The 24,785-nt window shown below is 43.6% G+C and overlaps 1 protein-coding gene across 1 annotated transcript; it reads left to right on the top strand.

Moving 5' to 3' along the window:
• Nucleotides 1-1,346: 1,346 nt before the first annotated feature.
• Nucleotides 1,347-21,878, top strand: LOC120999661 (oocyte zinc finger protein XlCOF6-like). Its single transcript, XM_040430662.1, has 5 exons — nucleotides 1,347-1,383; nucleotides 1,983-2,106; nucleotides 3,253-3,350; nucleotides 18,543-18,600; nucleotides 19,733-21,878. The coding sequence occupies exons 2-5, from the start codon at nucleotides 2,022-2,024 to the stop codon at nucleotides 21,625-21,627; spliced, it is 2,136 nt and encodes a 711-aa protein (XP_040286596.1). The 5' UTR covers nucleotides 1,347-1,383; nucleotides 1,983-2,021; the 3' UTR covers nucleotides 21,628-21,878.
• The last annotated feature ends 2,907 nt before the right edge of the window (nucleotides 21,879-24,785 follow it).

A 24,785-nucleotide genomic window follows, 5' to 3' on the forward strand; every position in this document is an offset into this window, starting at 1 on the left:
CCCTCGGGAAAGTCTATTCCCACCATCAGGGGTGCTGTGAAGAACGAGGGGTTCACTTAGACAACGCCCTGAAGAGGAGGTAAGACACGTGGCACATGGGTTTACAACCCCTTTAATCCAATTACTTCACATTAAATCCCAGTGACCGAAATACAATCAAAGAAATTAGGAGTCATTATACAGAAACATTACCCAGACCCAGAAGATGGACAAGAGGAAGTGGGGGATGTCAGAGCTGGCTGAGATCCTGACCCTGATAAAATAACTGCTTCTACAAAGCTTCTGAGCCTCCTGCCTTTCTGTAAGTGTGATTTATCCCTCTTTATCAGCTTTCTGAGCTTGTTAGAAAAAAACATAGTGGAAAGTAAGGGAAGTGAGATCACTGCATACAGTACCTGTAGAAGGGAAACACCCCCTGCTTGTGAGTGAAATGCATCTAGCTGTGCAGCTGAAATGAGATAATATGGCTGAAATAAACTTACGGTAAGCCCAAACATAACAGTTCCTTCACAGACTGTACAAAGACGCACTGCCATTATGCAAACCTTTTTTGAAAACTCAGGTACACTTTAAACACAGTCCTGAGACCAAATGTGGGTCATTACATTGGAAAACTTTCAAATTCTCAAAGGCTGCAGAAAGCATGTCAGATCAAGTGTCTGTGAACTTTCTATCAGTCGTCCCATTAATAAAGACATTTACAGTAAAAATAAAATGAGAACCGTCTGCTGTATGTGGTAGACTGCGATGTGTATCCTGTGTAACACTGTATTCACTGTATAGCAGGAGGCCGGCTGACTGATTTATTATGGTCACCAGTCTGGTATGTATAGGACACCTCAATAGCTAAGTCATCTCCGTTGTACAATATTGGTAGACTTTTGTCATTCCTAATTTTTGAGACACTTTACTTCATGTAAGATGTGATTTTGTTCACAATCCTCCTTCTTTCCCTCAGGTTTCTTAGGTACAGGACTCTCTTCTTTTTAAAGACAATGGTCCTTTCCATTAAGGACCCACCAAGGATGGAGAAGGACAGACACCACATGGCTGCAAGGATACTAGACCTCACCCTGGAGATCATCTCCTTGATAACCGGAGAGGTGAGAGTCTCACATGACACCACTCTTATCTCTAGTAATAAACCAGGGAAATGTCTGGAAAGGTGAAGGATTCTTAGAATCTCTGTAGTGATCGGCGTCTCCCCATACACAGGATTACACAGTAGTGAAGAAGTCGTCTGGTGAGTGTGTGACACCCCGTGTGTCAGGAAGATGGAGCAGGACCCAGAGCCCCATCACCGAGCCTCCACCTCATTCCCTGATACATGAGCAGAAGATCCTAGAACTTACCACCAGGATCACTGAGCTGCTGAGCGGAGAGGTGAGCGCTGCTGGGAATGCTGGGACATTATACTATAACGCCAAGGGAGGGGTCTGGTAATGACTGTGTCCTTGTGTTGTCAGGTTCCTATAAGGTGTCAGGATGTCGCTGTCTATTTCTCCATGGAAGAGTGGGAGTATTTAGAACAACACAAGGATCTGTACAAGGACATAAACCACATGTCTGCAAGGATATTAGACCTCACCCTGGAGCTCATCTCCTTGATAACTGGAGAGGTTAGAGTCTCACATGACATCACTTTTATCTCTAGTAATAAACCAGGGAAATGACTGGAAAGGTGAAGGATTCTTAGAATCTCTGTAGTGATCGGCGTCTCCCCATACACAGGATTACACAGTAGTGAAGAAGTCGTCTGGTGAGTGTGTGACACCCCGTGTGTCAGGAGGACGGAGCAGGACCCAGAGCCCCATCACCGAGCCTCCACCTCATTCCCTGATACATGAGCAGAAGATCCTAGAACTTACCACCAGGATCACTGAGCTGCTGAGCGGAGAGGTGAGCGCTGCTGGGAATGCTGGGACATTATACAATAACGCCAAGGGAGGGGTCTGGTAATGACTGTGTCCTTGTGTTGTCAGGTTCCTGTAAGGTGTCAGGATGTCGCTGTCTATTTCTCCATGGAGGAGTGGGAGTATTTAGAAGGACAAAAGGATCTGTACAAGGACCTCTTGATGGAGAATCACCAGTCCCTCACATCACCGGGTAAGAGGAGACCTTCCATGACTGTAGAGGAGAGAACAGTTTTGAATCAGAGTGCAGGTGTAGATGTGCTGTGCCACAGATTTGGCTGGGGCTACTGCTAAAGGAGCAGCTAGATTACCTTCCCCCCCATCCCCAGTCTTTACCCTTTAATCCATATGGACATCACTGCAGGGGAACCACTAGGCCACTACCTTTGGAAGTAGTCTCTGTTCAGTGGCTGCTGACCCTCTGGGATCAAGAGATACCAATGAAAAGCACCAAGGGATCAGTCAGAACTGTAGCCACAAGACAAGCAAAGACAAGGAGCGTTTGTGTAATGCAGTAAACAGTGCAAAGATCAGAGTAGGCAGCACAGGGTCAGTACTAGAAACAGGCAGAGGTCAGGTCAGGCAGCAATAAGTTAAATCCAGTTAACAGGCAGAGGTGAATAAGGCCGCTTTCAGATGAGCAAGTGTCACGCTCCAGACTCGCAGCACAGCACCCGTCCTGACCTCCCAGCACTGCCGGGGTCGCATTATACTGATTTATGGCGCTATGTAACGCTTACAGTTCTGGAACGTATTGGATAACACTGACATCATAATGTTTGTGTTATCCAATCCATTCCAGTCCTCTAAGGGTTACATAGCATCATAAATCAATATAATGCTATGCGACCCTAGCAGTGCTGGAAGTTCAGGACGGGTGCTGCGCTGCAAGTCTGCAGCGTCACACTCGCTCGTCTGAAAGCAGTGTAAATGTGCAACTGAACTCAAGAGTGGATCTCCTTGTCAGGAATCTAGCAACTAGAACCTCTTACTCAGGCTCCATTCCACAGGGGAGGGTGCCTTAAATATCCCAGGGAGGCTAGCCATAGAGTGGACAGATTAGGGCCACACATGCTGGCCCTTTAATAACCAGAGGAAGCACATGCCCTACAGGCGGTCAAAGCCACTGCAGGCCAAGAGCTGGCCACAGATCAGCACGCTGTGGACAGAACAATGAAATGTCAACAGGTATGGACCACCGGAGCAGGGAGTTGGGTAAGAGCTCCAACGACCTCCAAGGAACAAGGAGATGTCAGCAGCCACGGACCGGCCACCATCACAGATTCACTCATCACTGGATATAGACAATGTATTCAGTCACCGTGTGTTTTTCCTATAGATGGATCCAGTCAGAGAAATCCACCAGAGAGATGTCCCAGTCCTCAGTATTCCCAGGACTGTCCAGGGGAGAAACCAAATATCCCACTGGATCATCAGGTAGGTTTCTACAAAAGCCATTTTTTGTCATCTTACATCACAAAAAGTGTAATAGCAAGCGATCAAAAATTCATATGCACCCCAAAATAGTGCCAATCAAATCGTCATCTCATCCCGCAAAAAATGAGACCCTACCTAAGATAATCGCCTAAAAACTGAAAAAACTATGGCTCTCAGACTATGGAGACACAAAAATATGATTTATTTTTGTTTCAAAAATGAAATCATTGTGTAAAACTTTCATAAATATTTTTTTTTTATACATATTAGGTATTGCCGCGTCTGTGACAACCTGCTCTATAAAATTATCACATCATCTAACCTGTCAGATGAATGTTGTAAATAACAAAAAAAAAATAAAACTGTGCCAAAACAGCTATTTCTTGTTACCTTGCCTCACAAAAAGTGTAATATAGAGCAACCAAAAATCATATGTACCCTAAACTAGTACCAACAAAACTTCCACCCTATCCCGTAGTTTCTAAAATGGGGTCACTTTTTTGCAGTTTCTACTCTAGGGGTGCATCAGGGGAGCTTCAAATGGGACATGGTGTCAAAAAAACCAGTCCAGCAAAATTTGCCTTCCAAAAACCACACGCTCCTTTCCTTCTGCGCCCTGCCGTGTGCCCGTACAGCAGTTTACGACCACACATGGGCTGTTTCTGTAAACTACAGAATCAGGGCCATAAATATTGAGTTTTGTTTGGCTGTTAACCCTTGCTGTGTAACTGGAAAAAATATATTAAAATGGAAAATCTGCCAAAAAAGTGAAATTTTTAAATTGTATCTCTATTTTCCATTAATTCTTGTGGAACACCTAAAGGGTTAACGACTTTTGTAAACTCAGTTTTGAATACCTTTAGGGGTGTAGTTTTTTATATGGGGGTACTTTTATGGAGTTTCTACTCTAGGGGTGCATCAGGGGGGCTTCAAATGGGACATGGTGTCAAAAAAACCAGTCCAGCAAAATCTGCCTTCCAAAAACCGTATGGCATTCCTTTCCTTCTGCGCTCTGCCGTGTGCCCGTACAGCAGTTTACGACCACATATGGGGTGTGTCTGTAAACTACAGAATCAGGGCCATAAATATTGAGTTTTGTTTAGCTGTTAACCCTTGCTTTGTAACTGGAAAAAAAATATAAAAATGGAAAATCTGCCAAAAAAGTGAAATTTTGAAATTGTATCTCTATTTTCCATTCATTCTTGTGGAACACCTAAAGGGTTAACGACGTTTGTAAAATCAGTTTTGAATACCTTGAGGAGTGTAGTTTCTAGAATGGGGTAATTTTTGGGTGGTTTCTATTATGTAAGCCTCGCAAAGTGACTTCAGACCTGAACTGGTCCTTAAAAAGTTGGTTTTTGAAAAAAAAATATTTACTCCATTTTACCAGTGTCATGAAGTACAATATGTGACGAAAAAACAATCTCAGAACGGCCTGGATAAGTCAAAGCGTTTTAAAGTTATCACCACATAAAGTGACACTAGTCAGATTTGCAAAAAATGGCCAAGTCCTTAAGGTGCAATAGGGCTGTGTCCTTAAGGAGTTACTTACCGATTGTAATTCGCATTTTAGCTTATTTGAGGGCCTCAGTATAAAAGTTTAATATAATGTATTGTATAGCATCATTATACCGTGCAGTTTAATATAATGAATTGTACAACTGCATCAATATACCAGTTATTTCACGTGTTGTACTGCATCAATCTACGCTTTTATTCAACGCATTTTACTGCATTGATAGGACATTGTATATTGTCAATACCAGTGTGCAGTGTTTTTGTAGATGGGGAGGGATGTTTAATTGCAGCTTTGTCAGTTAATTACCAAAATATATGTGAGTATATATAGTGGAACACTTTTTTCTACTGGCACAAATAAGGGGACATTTTTTTTTCTACTAGCAGAACTATAAGGGGGCAATTGGAAAAGGATTTAGGAAAACTAGAGGAATGGTTAAAAATCTGGCAACTAAAATTTAATGTTGATAAGTGCAAGATAATGCACCTGGGGCGTAAAAACCCAAGAGCAGAATATACAATCAGTGATACAGTCCTAACCTCAGTATCTGAGGAAAGGGATTTAGGGGTCATTATTTCAGAAGACTTAAAGGTAGGCAGACAATGTCATAGAGCAGCAGGAAATGCTAGCAGAATGCTTGGGTGTATAGGGAGAGGCATTACCAGTAGAAAGAGGGAGGCGCTCATGCCGCTCTACAGAGCACTAGTGAGACCTCATCTGGAGTATTGTGCTCAGTACTGGAGACCATATCTCCAGAAGGATATTGATACTCTAGAGAGAGTTCAGAGAAGAGCTACTAAACTAGTACATGGATTGCAGGATAAAACTTACCAGGAAAGGTTAAAGGGCCTTAACATGTATAGCTTGGAAGAAAGACGAGACAGAGGGGATATGATGGAAACTTCTAGATACATAAAGGGAATCAACAAGGTAAAAGAGGAAAGAATATTTAAAAGAAGAAAAACTGCTACAAGAGGACATAGTTTTAAATTAGAGGGGCAAAGGTTTAAAAGTAATATCAGGAAGTATTACATTACTGAGAGAGTAGTGGATGCATGGAATAGCCTTCCTGCAGAAGTGGTAGCTGCAAATACAGTGAAGGAGTTTAAAGGGATTCTGTCATGAGATTTGAGCCCTATAAGCTAAACATATGGCCATCCCCGTACTAATAACATGAATCCTAAACTGCCCTTATTAAACCTGCTTGTGGCTCTATTAGCCCAAAAAATTGGTTTTTATAAGCTGTCACTCACCTACCTAAGGTGCCCAATGGGTTTTATGTTAACCCAGGGTGCCCGCCCCCGCACCCCTCGCCGTCTGGTGCTCAACGAAGCCGCTGCCAGGAGTCTGTGGTGCATCAGGCTGAGCCTAGTGCGCAGGCGCCGGATCTAGCAGAGGGACGGGAGGATTGCGGAGGCGGGGCTGAGGTGAGGAAGGCAGCGCTGGGCACCAGACGGTGAGGGGTGCGGGCGGGCACCCTGGGTTAACGTAAAACCCATTGGGCACCTTAGGTAGGTAAGTGACAGCTTATAAAAACCATTTTTTGGGGCTAATAGAGCCACAAGCAGGTTTAATAAGGGCAGTTTAGGATTCATGTTATTAGTATGGACCTGGCCATATGTTTAGCTTATAGGGCTCAAATCTCATGACAGAATCCCTTTAAGCATGCATGGGATAGGCATAAGGCCATCCTTCATATAAGATAGGGCCAGGGGCTATCCATAGTATTCAGTATATTGGGCAGACTAGATGGGCCAAATGGTTCTTATCTGCCGACACATTCTATGTTTCTATAAGTACTACTGCAGACTAGAGTTTGATACCAAGTAAAAGTATTGCAATACTCTATACCATTCGATGCAACACAAAACACAAAAAATACACAACATGAGGTTAATGTGTATTTTTTTATTTATTTTTATTTTTTGTGTGCAAAATATCGATTGCCCATTATGTGAGGAACTTGATTAGCACATGGAAGTTTAGGTTCATAAACCATATGCCTCACATTAGTAGTAACCTCATCAACTTACTCTTCACATACTGGGCAACATGGTGGGGTACATGTGAGGTACATGAAGGAGTTAATTACTATTGATGTGGTTCATTTAATAACATATATACGCCACTTTTTGACCCGTCTCATGTGTCATTTTCTATGCCTGTTTTAGGTGTAGAAAATGGTCTAAGTCTATATTATCAAGGGAGCTGGCATAGATTTAGACAGGCAGTGAATCCGCCAAAGTTATGTAGAGGCCGGCTGTGAGGAATATGCGGAGTGATGATTTAATGCCTGCCATCTGCTCAGGGTGAGGGGTAGTTGGGCAGAGGAAATCGGGCTCCACAGGTGGCCCTGCTTCAAAACAGGAGGGAGGGCGTCACTGACTGAGGGTTAAAATGACCGCGCAGGGCACAGGCCTTGGTCCTTCTCTGAAGGGGGTCACGTCGTGTAACGTGTTTGGAGGAACCTTGGAAAACCTGCTTATGTCACTGCCCCCCGTGTGGCTACAGCATTCACCATCTGTCACGACCATGGTTATGGTCGTGACTCAGGATCCGCATGCTGTTGCCTGCGGTTTGGTTTTATTTTCATCCACAGGTGAGGGCCGCTAGTTTGTTGCCTCACTTGTGGTTGCCGCTGGCAACATGTGGTTGTATTGCAGTTTGGCAGCCTGAGCTGGTGCTGGGCAGCTTGCTGCAATGTGCATGCGGTTGCACCTGGCAACCTGCCTTTATAGGTGTGCACAGGGTTTGAGTTGTGTGCACTTTCCCTTAAAGTTGCTGTCTTCCCTTCCCTGGTGTGTGAAGGGTTAATTCCCTTCCTAGTGTGTGTCCACTGGGTGTGTCTGATTGTGGGTGTGGCTACTTGGGCATATATAGCTTCTGTGGTGTTTCAGAAGCTGAGGGGTACTCCAGCCTTGTAGTGGGCTGGAGGCACCCTCCTGGTCTCAGATACCATCTGCCAGTAAGGGCCACCCTTGTGGTCATAGAATGTGATACCCGATGTTATGAAGATGTGTTTGTGTTATGCTTGATTATTACAGCGTATGGTTTCCTGGCTTCCTGTGTGGTGTGTGCTCTGTCTCTTGTGTTTGTGGACAGCAGCACTTATACTTGGGTTCCAGGCTCCTTTGTCTGTGGCAGGTAGGTGTGGTACTTGTTGCACTTACCTGCCATTGCCATATGTCTGTTTCTGTTCCCCTTTCTTTATAGCTTGGCCACTTTAGACTCCTGTTGCTCCGCGTCCAGGAGGAATGGGCTGTCTACCCAGCTCCTAGTTCAGGGTTCGGCGGAGGGTCAGTAGGGATCCGAGGTTCCTGAGCATGAGCCCTCCTACCTTCAAGGGCGGCTCATGCAGCTAGGAGTCAGGGTCAGATTAGGGAAGCTCTAGGAGGTGACCTGCTCCCTAATTCTGTGGTTCTGGCCAAGTAGCAACCTTTCCATCTTCTGGCATCGCACGGCTGAGGGTTTTCCCCATCCTCAGCCGTAACACCATCGCAGCTAAAGTATTACGCCTTTATCCGGGAACTGACTTTCATTTGCTAATTGATAGTACCATCTGTATTTGTACATCTGGCCATTGTATATATCTGTGTGTAGTAGGGCTGCACGATAAATCGAAAAAATTATCGAATCGCGATTATCGGCAAATGCGATATGGCAAATGCCGCGATTATATATTAAGGGGCTCCGCGCACATAACTGGCTTTGTGTGTAAAGTATTTTACTAGTGTGTGAAACAAGCTCTCTCCTATTGATAACATGGCAGCCTCTGTACTCACTGTCACTATGAACGCACGGCAGCGAGCGGGACCGGCGGCGTGTGACTGACGTCACTTAGTAACGCTCCTGCTTCCTGAAGTGGGAGGAGCGTTACCAAGTGACTCACACGCCGGCCGGCCCGCTCGCTGCAGTGCATTCATAGTGACAGTGAGTACAGAGGCTGGACCTGTTATCAATAGGAGAGAGATTTTTTCACACACTAGTAAAATACTTTACACACAAAGCCAGTTATGTGCGCAGTTTAGGACACATGAGGGGACACATAGGGCCATGAGCGGGGCCAGCATAAAACACACATATAGCATCTTATGCTGGCCCCCCTCATGGCCCTATGTGTCATAGCACACATCCCCCATAACAGCGTCCTCCACAGATCCCCCACAACAGCGTCCTCCACAGATCCCCCACAACAGCGTCCTCCACAGATCCCCCACAACAGCGTCCTCCACAGATCCCCCACAACAGCGTCCTCCACAGATCCCCCACAACAGCGTCCTCCACAGATCCCCCACAACAGCGTCCTCCACAGATCCCCCACAACAGCGTCCTCCACAGATCCCCCCACAACAGCGTCCTCCACTGATCCCCCACAACAGCGTCCTCCACTGATCCCCCCACAACAGCGTCCTCCACAGATCCCCCACAACAGCGTCCTCCACAGATCCCCCACAACAGCGTCCTCCACAGATCCCCCACAACAGCGTCCTCCACAGATCCCCCACAACAGCGTCCTCCACAGATCCCCCACAACAGCGTCCTCCACAGATCCCCCACAACAGCGTCCTCCACAGATCCCCCACAACAGCGTCCTCCACAGATCCCCCACAACAGCGTCCTCTACAGATCCCCCACAACAGCGTCCTCCACAGATCCCCCACAACAGCGTCCTCCACAGATCCCCCACAACAGCGTCCTCCACAGATCCCCCACAACAGCGTCCTCCACAGATCCCCCACAACAGCGTCCTCCACAGATCCCCCACAACAGCGTCCTCCACAGATCCCCCACAACAGCGTCCTCCACAGATCCCCCACAATAGCGTCCTCCACAGATCCCCCACAACAGCGTCCTCCACAGATCCCCCACAACAGCGTCCTCCACAGATCCCCCATAACTATGTCATACCCAGCCACGTCAGCGGCTCATATGGGAAAATCCAAGCAAATAGACCTCTAGCACAATTCCCTTAAAATATTGCATCGCACATCGTTATCGCAATTTTTAGGGCCCTAATCGCAATCGCACAAAATTCCCATATCGTGCAGCCCTAGTGTGTATAAAGTGTTGTGTCTAGTGCGCCCTTAAGGCAATTAAATATATAAATTAATCTTGCACTGTTCTGCATCTCGATCCACAAATCCCCATGTCCGTGTTTCCGCATTATGTCATACGCTACCCGGGTTGGTTCCAGACTCAATATAATCCCGTTAACGGACCGGGCTTATCTCTAACGAGGAACTGGTGACAGTCTACTGGGCTGGCAGTGCTCTGTTTCACTGGGGCAGTGGAAAGGCTCTCTCAGCTTGTCAGGGTTGTGAGCGAGTGTTGTATCATGCTGAAGGTAGCGTGGATCACCCTCTCTCACTCCCCGTGCCTTCCTGTGCCCATGCGGACAAGAGGTATCTGTGTAAACTGTGCCAGGCTGACCTTATGTACTCTCAGGGAGGGCGTAACATCACGTTTTTGGTAACCAGTGACAAAACCGTAACGTGTGACGCTATACGGGGCTGCGAGGTCTTTTGCAGGACAGTTGCATTTTCTAATTCCAACCTTTATTATGTGGAGCTGGAAAAAAAATTCTAATGGGGTGAAATTGGAAAAATTACACAATTCCGCAGCAGTTTTATGGGTTTTGTTTTTACAGCGTTCCCCATACCGTATAACGGTGATACCACATGTGTATAGTATTGCATTTTAATACTGAAAAAAATGTTTCCTCTTCATCTCCATATACTGATCCCTATAATGTTTTTGTAGTTATGTGTACGGAGATGCTCATTTTTTTGCGGGGCAATCTTTGCTTTTCATTGATACCAATCTGGGATGTGTAAGGCTTTTTGATCAATTTTATATATTTTTTTTTTTGTGGGACGTGAAGTTAAAAAAAACTGCGAATTGTCCATTTTTACTTTTTTCCATTTCGCCGTTTTCCATATGGGAAAAATATTTTTATATTTTAATGGTACAGGCGTTTTCGCATGTGGTGATACCCATGATGTGTATATTTTTTTTATTGTTTACATTTTTATTTAGAGTACATGGGGAAAGGGGGGTGATTTTGAATTTTTATATTTAAATTTTTTTATATTTTTTAGCATTTTTCTTACACTATTTTATAGTTCCCATAACGGGAAGAACATTGTGTCGGCACTGTGTCAAGAAGGGCTGAGCCATGCCCCCTGCTTGCCGCACGTGTTTAATCTGGTTATAAAGCAGTTCCTGAAGTCTTCCACCCATCTGCAAGACATCCTGAAAATGGCCAGGAAACTGTGCATGCACTTCAGCCACTCTTAAACTGCACAGCACACCCTTCTTGAGCTGCAAAGGCAGAATGGCATTCCCCAACATTGGCTGATATGCGATGTTTCCACCTGTTGGAACTCCACCCTCCACATGTTGCATCGACTATATGAGCAGAGGAAGGCCGAAAACGATTTCTTGATGATGCAGACAGATAGGAGTGCTGCACTGTGTAACTTTGACGTTAGCCAGTGGCAGCTCTTGCGTGACACCTGCTGTTTGCTCAGGCCCTTTGAGGAGGCCACTTTATTTGCCAGTCACGAGGACTATGGGATGAACAACGTCATTCCACTGCTTCATGTCCTGAAGAATATGCTGCTAAATCTGGCTGGCCAGGGGACAGGAGACGTGGCGCCTACATCTCACGGCCACATGAGCCCTGTGGGGGCTGTACTAGAGGAGGACATTCATGCACAAGCAATGGATACAGAAATGGGTGGTTTTTCTGCACAGGTGACAGGAGAGGAGGAGCAGGAGGAGCTACAGGGCAATGAGGGAGACCCGGCAGATGACCCCGAGACACTGTGGCAGTATGCAGTGGAGCAAGGGCGTACATAGAAATCATGGGGCCCCATAGCAAAACTTAGTATTAGGCCCCAACCCCCCCCCCCCCCTCCCCCGCCTCGCAGATATAAAGTACAACATTTGTAACTAATTTTATCTATCTATCTATATTCTGAATCCAACCCCCTCCCCCAGCTCTACTGTTAAAGACATGTGGATGGACATTACATACAGCACACATACCTCTTACATACAGTGATGTCTCATCTGATGTAGACGTTCTCATTTGTCATCTTCTACATTCAGACCAGACCTCCATGACAGATTATTTCAGCCGTGTCTCGTCTCTGCAGAGTTTGACAAAAACAACTTATATGCCTCACTATTCTAGCATCATCCTCCTTCTCCTGGTGCCCCAACATTGTCATCCTGCTGCTAACCCAATACTGTGCCCGCTGTCATCACCAGTGCTCCAAATGCTATACTGCAGAAATAATAGTGCCATTCAGATAGTTGACCCCATAGTAATAGTGCTCCCAGACTGCCCCCAGTAGTAACTGTGCCCCCTACAGTACCCTAAATAGCAACCCCGTTAGTAGTAATGCCCTCCATATTGTGGTCAATAATAATGCCCACAAAGTACCCACAATATAAAAAATTCCCCTATAGGGCCGGTAGTAGAAATATAGGCCCCTACAGTGCTCCAACAGTAGCAAGGTCCCTCTACAAGGCACCCCTATAGAGACCACAGTAGTCATAAAGCCCCCTATAGTGCCCCAGTATTTATAAAGCCCTGCTGCAGTGTCCACGGTAGTTATAATGAACCCCTGTATTATAATACCCCTGTAGTGCCACTACATATAATGCACCCCCTGTAGTGCCCATATGTATAATGTCCCCTGTAGGATAATGCCCCCTGTTGTGCTAGTATGTAAAATGCTGTCACAGACCCTCTCATAGTATAATGCAACTTCTGTATTCATAGTATATATAGAATGCCCCCCTCCCCCATAGTATATGCAATGGCCCCCTCTATAATATATATAATGCACCCCCCTCTACCCTTAGTATATACTATGGCGCCCTCTTTAGTATATATAATTCCCCCCTCCCCCTAGTATATTCAATGATCGCTTCTGCACTATATTTAATGCCCCCAATGTATTGTTATATATATATATATACACACTAGCAATACAGAGGGGTGCATCATATATATATATATATATATATATATATATATATATACAGTGGGGGAAATAATTATTTGACCCCTCACTGATTTTGTAAGTTTGTCCAATGACAAAGAAATGAAAAGTCTCAGAACAGTATCATTTCAATGGTAGGTTTATTGTAACAGTGGCAGATAGCACATCAAAAGGAAAATCGAAAAAATAACTTTAAATAAAAGATAGCAACTGATTTGCATTTCATTGAGTGAAATAAGTATTTGAACCCCTACCAACCATTAAGAGTTCTGGCTCCCACAGAGTGGTTAGACACTTCTACTCAATTAGTCACCCTCATTAAGGACACCTGTCTTAACTAGTCACCTGTATAAAAGACACCTGTCCACAGAATCAATCAATCAAGCAGACTCCAAACTCTCCAACATGGGAAAGACCAAAGAGCTGTCCAAGGATGTCAGAGACAAAATTGTAGACCTGCACAAGGCTGGAATGGGCTACAAAACCATTAGCAAGAAGCTGGGAGAGAAGGTGACAACTGTTGGTGCGATTGTTCGAAAATGGAAGGAGCACAAAATGACCATCAATCGACCTCGCTCTGGGGCTCCACGCAAGATCTCACCTCGTGGGGTGTCAATGGTTCTGAGAAAGGTGAAAAAGCATCCTAGAACTACACGGGAGGAGTTAGTTAATGACCTCAAATTAGCAGGGACCACAGTCACCAAGAAAACCATTGGAAACACATTACACCGCAATGGATTAAAATCCTGCAGGGCTCGCAAGGTCCCCCTGCTCAGGAAGGCACATGTGCAGGCCCGTCTGAAGTTTGCCAATGAACACCTGAATGATTCAGAGAGTGACTGGGAGAAGGTGCTGTGGTCTGATGAGACCAAAATAGAGCTCTTTGGCATTAACTCAACTCGCTGTGTTTGGAGGAAGAAAAATGCTGCCTATGACCCCCAAAACACCGTCCCCACCGTCAAGCATGGGGGTGGAAACATTTTGCTTTGGGGGTGTTTTTCTGCTAAGGGCACAGGACAACTTATTCGCATAAACGGGAAAATGGACGGAGCCATGTATCGTGAAATCCTGAGCGACAACCTCCTTCCCTCTGCCAGGAAACTGAAAATGGGTCGTGGATGGGTGTTCCAGCACGACAATGACCCAAAACATACAGCAAAGGCAACAAAGGAGTGGCTCAAGAAGAAGCACATTAAGGTCATGGAGTGGCCTAGTCAGTCTCCGGACCTTAATCCAATCGAAAACCTATGGAGGGAGCTCAAGCTCAGAGTTGCACAGAGACAGCCTCGAAACCTTAGGGATTTAGAGATGATCTGCAAAGAGGAGTGGACCAACATTCCTCCTAAAATGTGCGCAAACTTGGTCATCAATTACAAGAAACGTTTGACCTCTGTGCTTGCAAACAAGGGTTTTTCCACCAAGTATTAAGTCTTTTTTTGTTAGAGGGTTCAAATACTTATTTCACTCAATGAAATGCAAATCAGTTGCTATCTTTTATTTAAAGTTATTTTTTCGATTTTCCTTTTGATGTGCTATCTGCCACTGTTACAATAAACCTACCATTGAAATGATACTGTTCTGAGACTTTTCATTTCTTTGTCATTGGACAAACTTACAAAATCAGTGAGGGGTCAAATAATTATTTCCCCCACTGTATATATATACAGGGAGTGCAGAATTATTAGGCAAGTTGTATTTTTGAGGATTAATTTTATTATTGAACAACAACCATGTTCTCAATGAACCCAAAAAACTCATTAATATCAAAGCTGAATATTTTTGGAAGTAGTTTTTAGTTTGTTTTTAGTTTTAGCTATTTTAGGGGGATATCTGTGTGTGCAGGTGACTATTACTGTGCATAATTATTAGGCAACTTAACAAAAAACAAATATATACCCATTTCAATTATTTATTTTTACCAGTGAAACCAATATAACATCTCAACATTCACAAATATACATTTCTGACATTCAAAAACAAATCAGTGACCAATATAGCCACCTTTCTTTGCAAGGACACCACAGCCTCCCAGACACTGTTCAGAGAGGTGTACCGTTTTCCCTCCTTGTAAATCTCACATTTGATGATGGACCACAGGTTCTCAATGGGGTTCAGATCAGGTGAACAAGGAGGCCATGTCATTAGATTTTCTTCTTTTATACCCTTTCTTGCCAGCCACGCTGTGGAGTACTTGGACGCGTGTGATGGAGCATTGTCCTGCATGAAAATCATGTTTTTCTTGAAGGATGCAGACTTCTTCCTGTACCACTGCTTGAAGAAGGTGTCTTCCAGAAACTGGCAGTAGGACTGGGAGTTGAGCTTGACTCCATCCTCAACCCGAAAAGGCCCACAAGCTCATCTTTGATGATACCAGCCCAAACCAGTACTCCACCTCCACCTTGCTGGCGTCTGAGTCGGACTGGAGCTCTCTGCCCTTTACCAATCCAGCCACGGGCCCATCCATCTGGCCCATCAAGACTCACTCTCATTTCATCAGTCCATAAAACCTTAGAAAAATCAGTCTTGAGATATTTCTTGGCCCAGTCTTGACGTTTCAGCTTGTGTGTCTTGTTCAGTGGTGGTCGTCTTTCAGCCTTTCTTACCTTGGCCATGTCTCTGAGTATTGCACACCTTGTGCTTTTGGGCACTCCAGTGATGTTGCAGCTCTGAAATATGGCCAAACTGGTGGCAAGTGGTATCTTGGCAGCTGCACGCTTGACTTTTCTCAGTTCATGGGCAGTTATTTTGCGCCTTGGTTTTTCCACACGCTTCTTGCGACCCTGTTGACTATTTTGAATGAAACGCTTGATTGTTCGATGATCACGCTTCAGAAGCTTTGCAATTTTAAGAGTGCTGCATCCCTCTGCAAGATATCTCACTATTTTTGACTTTTCTGAGCCTGTCAAGTCCTTCTTTTGACCCATTTTGCCAAAGTAAAGGAAGTTGCCTAATAATTATGCACACCTCATATAGGGTGTTGATGTCATTAGACCACACCCCTTCTCATTACAGAGATGCACATCACCTAATATGCTTAATTGGTAGTAGGCTTTCGAGCCTATACAGCTTGGAGTAAGACAACATGCATAAAGAGGATGATGTGGTCAAAATACTCATTTGCCTAATAATTCTGCACGCACTGTATATATACTACATATATACGCTGCTGATGCTTTTATATAGGACATTGTGCGTCTCCCTAGCCTGCTGAGTCTGACAATGTGCCATTGAGCCAATAGTCACAGCATTCCTCCTGCTGCTCTCCTCCTTGCGGCTCCAGAGAAGCTTTTCATTTTCATCATCTCTGTCTCTTAATTGCGCTCTTCTAATGAGGGACCTTCTTGTTTCCTAAGAAGAGGCAACAAAACCCCATGTGCTGTGGAAGGTAATCCAAATAGTCTTCCTGTTAATGACTTGTGTGAGAAGTGTCAGAGTTAGGACTGACATAAGGAGGAGGTTCAGGCAGAGGCGGAGGACCCAATGCATAGCTGTGGTGGTGGTGGTAGTAGTGACGGTAACAGCAATAGTATCTGTGGCGACAGTGTGACTTGGGTCAAATGGGCAAACAAAGAACAGGGAATCGGTAGGGGGTGGGGTGGGGGCAAGGATCCCACTATGACATATCACTTACTAATAAAAGTGACGGGAAGGGTTAGGACTATGATGATGATTTTGTGGTGGACAGGACATGGGAGCGGGATCTGTGTGCTGAGGAGGAGGCGGCATCAGAGGAGAAGGGTGATGGCGTGGCTGCAATAAAGAGTGGAGGCAATGTATGGCCGGAGCCAGATCTACTTCTATTTTGATGAGCTCGGGAACTGGTGATGCCACTGAAAACAAGTTTGGCTGCCGCTAGCTCTGTGCGAGCGACTCATGTATGGCTGTTTTTCTCCACAAGGCCAACACACAAAACTGATCTGCAGGATTAAAATATGTCATTGACATTCAAACACAAGCATTGGCAACAGAGCTCTATTGCAGCACATGAGACAGCATCACCAAATCCAGTGGGAAAATAGAATTGGCCAGCATTCGATAAAGTCTGTCCTCTTTCTCCCAGTCTTCTTTGTGACAGCCAGGCCACATCCCCAAGCAGTACAGTGACTTTATCATCATCTGCTTCTTCTCCTGCTCATACTCCTTCTCCTTGTCTTCTGTTCCATTATGAGACATCGATAACAGAATGTGAGGCCATGGGAAATCTATTCGCAACCAGTAGTTAGCTTGTGTGCAAACTGAACTCCCACGTGGCCAAGTTGCTGGCAGTGCAGTTGCTGCTGTACCACTTAGTTGTGGTAATTGCAGTGCAGTTCCATTCCTTCACCAAAATTTAAGTCACCACTCTGAACAGCTAGGTTCAGTTGTACCTGGACTATGTCCTTCTCTGGCACACACCCTGTTCCCTGACCCTATGGACTTCTGGGAATGCAGATTGGAACAGTGGCTGGAAATGGCCAAGTTTGCTATCACAGTACTATGTTTTCCAGCTTCTTGTGTCATCTCAGGGAGGGTTTTCCTCATGGCAGGTGGCATTTTCCCACCCAAGCAGGCAAAATTGTCCTACGTGTTTGCAAAACATTAGCTTTGTCAAAATAATTCAGGCACATGGATCCTTGAGGATTTTCACTCATTTCCAGCAGATGACAATGAATAGATCTGCCATTGCTGGCTATTTATGATCAGCCAGTGATGCGACTGCCTGTTCATGGTGTTCCATACTGTACTGCAGCTGCTGCTCTGCCTGGTGCCATTACTAATACCAAATGTGTGAAAGGGTTAAAAAGACACCGTGCCGTCGCATGTGTTATGCTTTTTAAAATTAAAAACATTCCAAAAGTTGTCCCGTATTAGAGGCAGATGCCTGCCCAAATACCCAGAGCTATACATATCAGTGTCATTCTGACATTATTTAATGTTAAATGGCTTAAAAAGGGGGAGCGGAGAGAAGAAATGAAAAAGAGACACAAGAGAAATAATATGTGTCCTAGGAGATCTTAGAGTGTGATATACCAGATCTCAGGCCAATCGGAGCACTTGTAATTGAGGTAGAATCGATTCAGACCCAAATAGAATTCTTGAAGTGATTTGTTCGAATTGGACCCAAAGCAAATTTCAAGAAATTCGCTCATCTCTAAGTCTATTTTCACTTCTGCTCTTTCCCTTTCCGCTATTGAGATCCGGTTTGTCCCCATTCATTGTCAATGGGGACAAAACTGAACTGATGAAAATGGAGAGCACCAGAATGCATTCCATTCTATTTGGTTGCATCCCCATCGCGGACAGAATAACGCTGCAAGCAGCGTTTTTCTGTCCGCGATGTGGTGCGGAGCAAGACGGATCCGTCATGGCTCACAATATAAGTCAATGGGGACGGATCCATTTTCTTGGACACAATAGAAAACGGATCCTTCCCCCATTGACTTTCAATGGAGTTCTTGACGGATCCATCATGGCTATTTTAAAGATAATACAACCGGATCTAGATGCAGACGGTTGTATTATCATGACGGAACTGTTTTTGCTGATCCATGACGGATCCAGCAAAACCGCTGGTGTAAAAGTAGCCTAATTTATATCTTGTAGAAGTGTTTCATTTTTGCCTGGACATAAGAAAAACTAGCAGCAGGGTATATTTTTCTCATATCTTTCATATTGCAGGAAAGTTCTGGTGAAACGACGAGTGGACTTGAAAAACCCATATCAGTGACTGTGAATGGTAAATCATAAATCTTTCATGAATCTTTTTGATTGTAAATGTCTTTATCAATGGGACAATTGATAGGAAGTTCAGAGAAACCTCCTCTTCATCACCAGGAATGATGCAATTAATATTAAGAATTAATTTAATGCCATAATATTCCTTGATCTTCATTGGCACCAGTAAAATGTGACACAATGTGAATAGATTCAATCACAAACACGAAAATGATTGGAGGGTAAATGCCGATTCAGAATAAAGGTCACATGATATGATAGGCCAAAGAACCTGTAGTATGTGGAACCATGGGGTACATCTCGAGTCAGAGTGCTCCGGTTGTCCATATGCCCTCTCAAACAGGTTCCTACCTTGCAGGGGAGATCAGTACAGATTAGGGCCTGGTCCTAAGGATGAAGGGTAAATAGCTGTTGAAATAATAACTGGAAAAGTGAAGGCATCTAATGATAAGAGAAATAAGGGGAGGAGGACACCTGCAAATTAGCTAGTAAAAACTGATAAAACCAAACCTGCTGAGATGAAAGTACTTTTGATTTTCAAAAAACTGTTTTCCACATCACAAGACCATCAATGATAAGGACAAGATACCAGCTATATAAAGACCGATCAAAGACAGTTTAAAATAGGTGAACCTTTTAGACAAGACGGAGGCTCTGCAAAAAAAAGTTAATGTGTAAAGTACTTTTACCAAACTAGTCTCCGTTCAGTACAGGCCAGCATCACAGGAGATGTTGCAGGAAGCCCAGCAGGGGAAGGTGGGGGAGAGGGCAGTTTTGGAGATCCGAGGAAACCAAAGGATTTCTATACTGATAAGGTCCAGCCAAGAAGGAAGTAGCCAAGATCACAGGAGGTAGATCTTGATCCTGAAGGACTTGAATAGATGAGCCTCACCTATTTCTGACAAAAAGGGCAAAGGGAATCGCCAGTGATAGGAGATCCCTCAATCCTGAAACAAGTCAACCAGTGGTTTTAGAATGATACGTTGCACCAATATGTGGTAGGGAAAAGTTTATATCAGTGTGTTTATGCAGGGGATTCTACAGGTTACTGAAGATGGTAGTGATCACATTTCCTGGCTTGCAATTGTCTCAGTAAAGCTGCGAAAATAATATAATTTTGTTTCATTTTCCAGTGGAAGACTGGATGAGCGACTCCTATGGACATCTCCATTTATCTTCCCGTCATGAAGCTGAAGATAACAATACCACACAAGATGATTCAATAACTCCTAATGTACCCTCAGTCCTTCACAGCAGAGATCTATCCACTGATACTGCTGGTCACAAGAAACCTTCATCCAAGCAATTACTGATTGGTAAAACAAGAACTAAGCAGAAATGTGGGAACATTTTTTATAGTGAGAAACGTTTTAAAAAGAAATCTAATCTTTTTTTGCATGAGAGCAATTGCAGAGTTAATGGGTCATTTTCATGCTTGACATGTGGAAAATCTTTTAGCATGAAATCCATTCTAGTTAGACATCAGAGAACTCACATAGGGGAGAATCCGTATTCATGTCCTGAATGTGGGAAAGGCTTTAACGATCAATCAAATTTTATTCGGCATCAAAGAACTCATACAGGGGAGAAGCCATATTTATGTCCTGAATGTGGAAAGTGCTTTAGTCAGAAATCTATTTTAGTTACACATCAGAGAACTCACACTGGGGAGAATCCATATTCATGTCCTGAATGTGGGAAAGGCTTTAACAATCAATCAAATTTTATTCGGCATCAGAGAACTCATACAGGGGAGAAGCCATTTTCATGTCTTGAATGTGAAAAGTGCTTTAGTCAGAAATCCATTCTTGTTACACATCAGAGAACTCACACAGGGGAGAATCCATATTCATGTCCTGAATGTGGGAAACGCTTTAACAATCAATCAAATTTTATTCGGCATCAGAGAACTCATACAGGGGAGAAGTCATTTTTAGGTCTTCAATGTGGAAAATCTTTTAGCATGAAATCCATTCTAGTTAGACATCAGAGAACTCACTCAGAGGAAAAGCCATATTCATGCCCAGAATGTGGGAAATCTTTTAGTCTGAAAACGTGTCTTGTTAGACATCAGAGAACTCACATAAGGGAGAATCCATATTCATGTCCTGTATGTGGGAAAGGCTTTAACAATCAATCAAGTTTTACTAGGCATCAGAGAACTCATACAGGAGAGAAGCCATTTTCATGTCTTGAATGTGGAAAGTGCTTTAGTCAGAAATCCATTCTAGTTACACATCAGAGAACTCACACAGGGGAGAATCCATATTCATGTCCTAAATGTGGGAAAGGCTTTAACAATCAATCAAATTTTATTCGGCATCAGAGAGCTCACACAGGGGTGAAGCCATGTATGTGTCTTGAATGTGGTAAGTATTTTGATGCGAAATCAATGCTTATAAAACATGTAATAAGTCACACAGGAGAGAAGCCATTTTCATCTTCAAAATGTGTGAAACCTTTTAGCAAGAAATCACATGTTGAGGAACATGAAAAACTCCACTTAGAGGAGAAGCCATTTATATGTTCACAATGTGGGAAATGCTTTAAGACTCAAACAAGTTTTTTTCGGCATCAGAGAACTCACACAGGGGAGAAGCCCTTTTCATGTCTTGAATGTGGAAAGTGCTTTAGTCTGAAAACATGTCTTGTTAGACATAAGAGAACTCATACAGGGGAGAAGCTATTTTCATGTCTTGAATGTGGAAAGTGCTTTAGTCGGAAATCAAATCTTGTTGCACATCAGAGAACTCACACAGGGGAGAAGTCATTTTCATGTCTTGAATGTGGAAAGTGCTTTAGTCGGAAATCAAATCTTGTTGCCCATCAGAGAAGTCACACAGGGGAGAAGCCATTTTCATGTTCAGAATGTGGGAAATGTTTTGGTCAGAAATCAAATCTTGTTAAACATCAGAGAAGTCACACAGGGGAGAAGCCATTTATGTGTTCTGAATGTGGGAAGTGTTTTGGTGTGAAATCATTGCTTATACAACATCTAAGAAGTCACACAAGAGGGAATCCATTTTAATGCTCAGAATGTGGGAAACATTTTAGCCAGAAATCAAATCTTGTGAAACATCTAAGAACCCACTTAGGAGAGAAGCCATTTTCATGTCTTGAATGGGGTAAATCTTTTGGTATAAAGCAAATCTTGTCAGACATCAGAGAACTCACACAAATGAGAAGACATTTTCATGTTCAGAATGTGGGAAATGTTTCACCTGTCAAGCAACTGTTGGTCGACATCACAGAAGCCATATTTATGTGGAAAATGTGAGAAGTCTTTTATTCAGAAATCAAGTCTTGCTGAGACCTGCTGCCTAATCATGTCTTCTGTATAACTTAAAATGGTTGTCCAGTTTTCCATATTAATAACCTATCCTCAGGATAGTGAGTCGACCAGTATGCACCGACATTGAGAACGTGATTTCAGTTGAAACATGCTTGAATTTTATCAATAGCATGCCCAGTACTGACATTGCATGTGATCAAACCCTTTTCCACCATCAATCAGACAGCATACTTGCAAAACGGTAAAAAGGAACTCTGTGGGCAATATTGAACCTATGAGGTCTGGACTAAAGGAAATGCAGCCGGTTGGGATGCTGTATGTGGTCCTGAAGTGAACTGAGCCAAGCTCGGAGTGGCCCACAGGGGTACAGGTGAATCTACCGGTGGGCCCCTGAGCAAGGTGGACAACTAATCTCCCACCTCTTGCATAAGTGGCATATAACATTGTAGACTTGCTGCACTACATAAATATACAGTTAGGTCCATATATATTTGGACAGAGATGACATTTTTCTTATTTTTGTTCTGTACATTACCACAATGGATTTTGAACAAAACAATTCAGATGCAGTTGAAGTTCAGACTTTCAGCTTTAATTCAGTGGGTTAGATTTTAAACTCCATACCTTCATTTCAGGGGTTCAAAAGTAATTGGACAAATTAAATAATTGTCAATACAATTTAAAACCCTTTGTTGGCAATGACTGCCTGACGTCTTGAACTAATGGACATCACCAGACGCTGTGTTTCTTCCACTTTAATGCTCGGCCCGGCCTTTACTGCAGCGGTTTGTTAGTTGCTGTTTGTTTGTGGCCTTTCTGTCTGAAGTTTAGTCTTTAACAAGTGAACTGCTCTATTGGGTTCAGATCGGTGGCTCGGCCATTCAAGAATATTCCACTTCTTTGCTTTAATAAACTCCTGGGTTGCTTTGGCTTTATGTTTTCGGTCATTGTCCATCTTTATTATGAAAAACGCATACCAATCAGTTTGGCTGCATTTGAGCACACAGTGTGTCTCTGAAAACCCCAGAATTCATCCGGCTGCTTCTGTCCTGTGTCACATCATCAATAAACACGAGGGACCCAGTGCCACTGGCAGCCATGCATGCCCAAGCCATCACACTGCCTCCGCCGTGTTTTACAGATGATGTGGTATGCTTTGGATCATGAGCTGTACCGTGCCTTTGCCATACTTTTTTCTTTCCATCATTCTGGTAGAGGTTGATCTTGGTTTCATCTGTCCAAAGAATGTTCTTCCAGAAGTGTGCTGGTTTTTTAAGATGTTTTTTTTTATTTTTAGCAAAGTCCAATCTAGCCTTCTTATTCTTGAGGCTTATGAGTGGCTTTCACCGTGCAGTGGACCCTCTGTATTTACTTTCATGCAGTCTTCTCTTTATGGTAGATTTGGATATTGATACGCCTATATCCTGGAGAGTGTTGTTCACTTGGTTGGCTGTTGTGAAGGGGTTTCTCTTCACCATGGTAATTATTCTGCGTTCATCCACCCCTGTTGTCTTCCATGGGCGTCCAGGTCTTTTTGCATTGTTGAGGTCACCAATGGTTTCTTTCTTTCTCAGGATGTACCAAACTGTAGATTTTGCCCCTCCTAATAGTGTAGCAATTTCTCGGATGGGTTTTTTCTGTTTTCGCAGATAAAGGATGGCTTGTTTCATCTGCATGGAGAGCATCTTTGACCGCATGTTTACTTCTCAGTAAAATTTTCTAAATGCAAGCACCACACCTCAAATCAACTCCAGGCCTTTATGTGCTTAATTGAGAATAAAATAATAAAAGAATTGCCCACACCTGCCCATGAAACAGCATTTGAGTCAATTGTCCAATTACTTTTGGTCCCTTCAAACTCTTACGGACACAGGGCGTATCTGTACGCCCTGATGTCCCAGTCCTTAAGGATACAGGGCATAGAGGTACGGCCTGTGTATTTCCGATCACCGCAGCGTATCAGCGATCGCTGCAGTTTAACCCCTTCTATGCCGCTGTCTGCACTGACCACGACATAGAAGTTGTTTGTGGTTGAGGGAGCCCATTGAGTCCCCGCGCTGCTTTAGCGGGGACCTGATGGGTGAGAAGGCAGCCCGATTCGCTGTGTTCTACGGGAGCCAAGAAGATCCAGCCTCAGGCTGGGTCTCCTAGGCAACCTGTTAGTGTATGACTCAGTGTCATACACTAACGGGCAATGCATTACAATACAGACGTATTGTAATGCATTGCAGAGGGGATCAGACCCCCAAAAGTTGAAGTCCCAGAGTGGGACAGAAATAAGGTTTTAAAAAAAAAAAATGTGTTTTCAATAAAAAAATATAAAGTTTCAAGTTAAAAAAAGAAAAAACGCCCCTTTCCCTTAATTTTATAATAAAAAAATGAAGCACACATATTAGATATTGCCGCGTCCGTAACGGCCGGCTCTATAAATATATCACATGATCCACCCCTTCCAATAGACACCATAAAAAATTAAAAAAAAACAGTAAAAAAAATGCCATTTTTTTACCTTACATCACTAAAAGTGCAACACTAAGCGATCAAAAAGTGCAACACTAAGCGGTAAAATATTACTAATCTAACAGTCACCTCATCCCGCAAAAAATGAGCCCCTACATAGGACAATCGCCCAAAAAATTAAAAAAACTATGGCTCTCAGACTATTGAGACACAAAAACATGATTTTTTGGTTTGTTTCAAAAATATTAGTGTAAATAAAAAAAGTATACATATTTGGTATCGCCGCATCCGTAAAAACCTTCTCTATAAAAATATTACATGATCTAACCCCTCAGGTAAACACCATAAAATAAAACTGTCAAAAAAGCTAATTTTTTTGTTACCTTACATCACAAAATGTGTAAAACCAAGCGATCAAAAAGTCATATGCAACC

This window comes from Bufo bufo, chromosome 4 (assembly GCF_905171765.1).
Source record: "Bufo bufo chromosome 4, aBufBuf1.1, whole genome shotgun sequence".
NCBI lineage: Eukaryota > Metazoa > Chordata > Amphibia > Anura > Bufonidae > Bufo > Bufo bufo.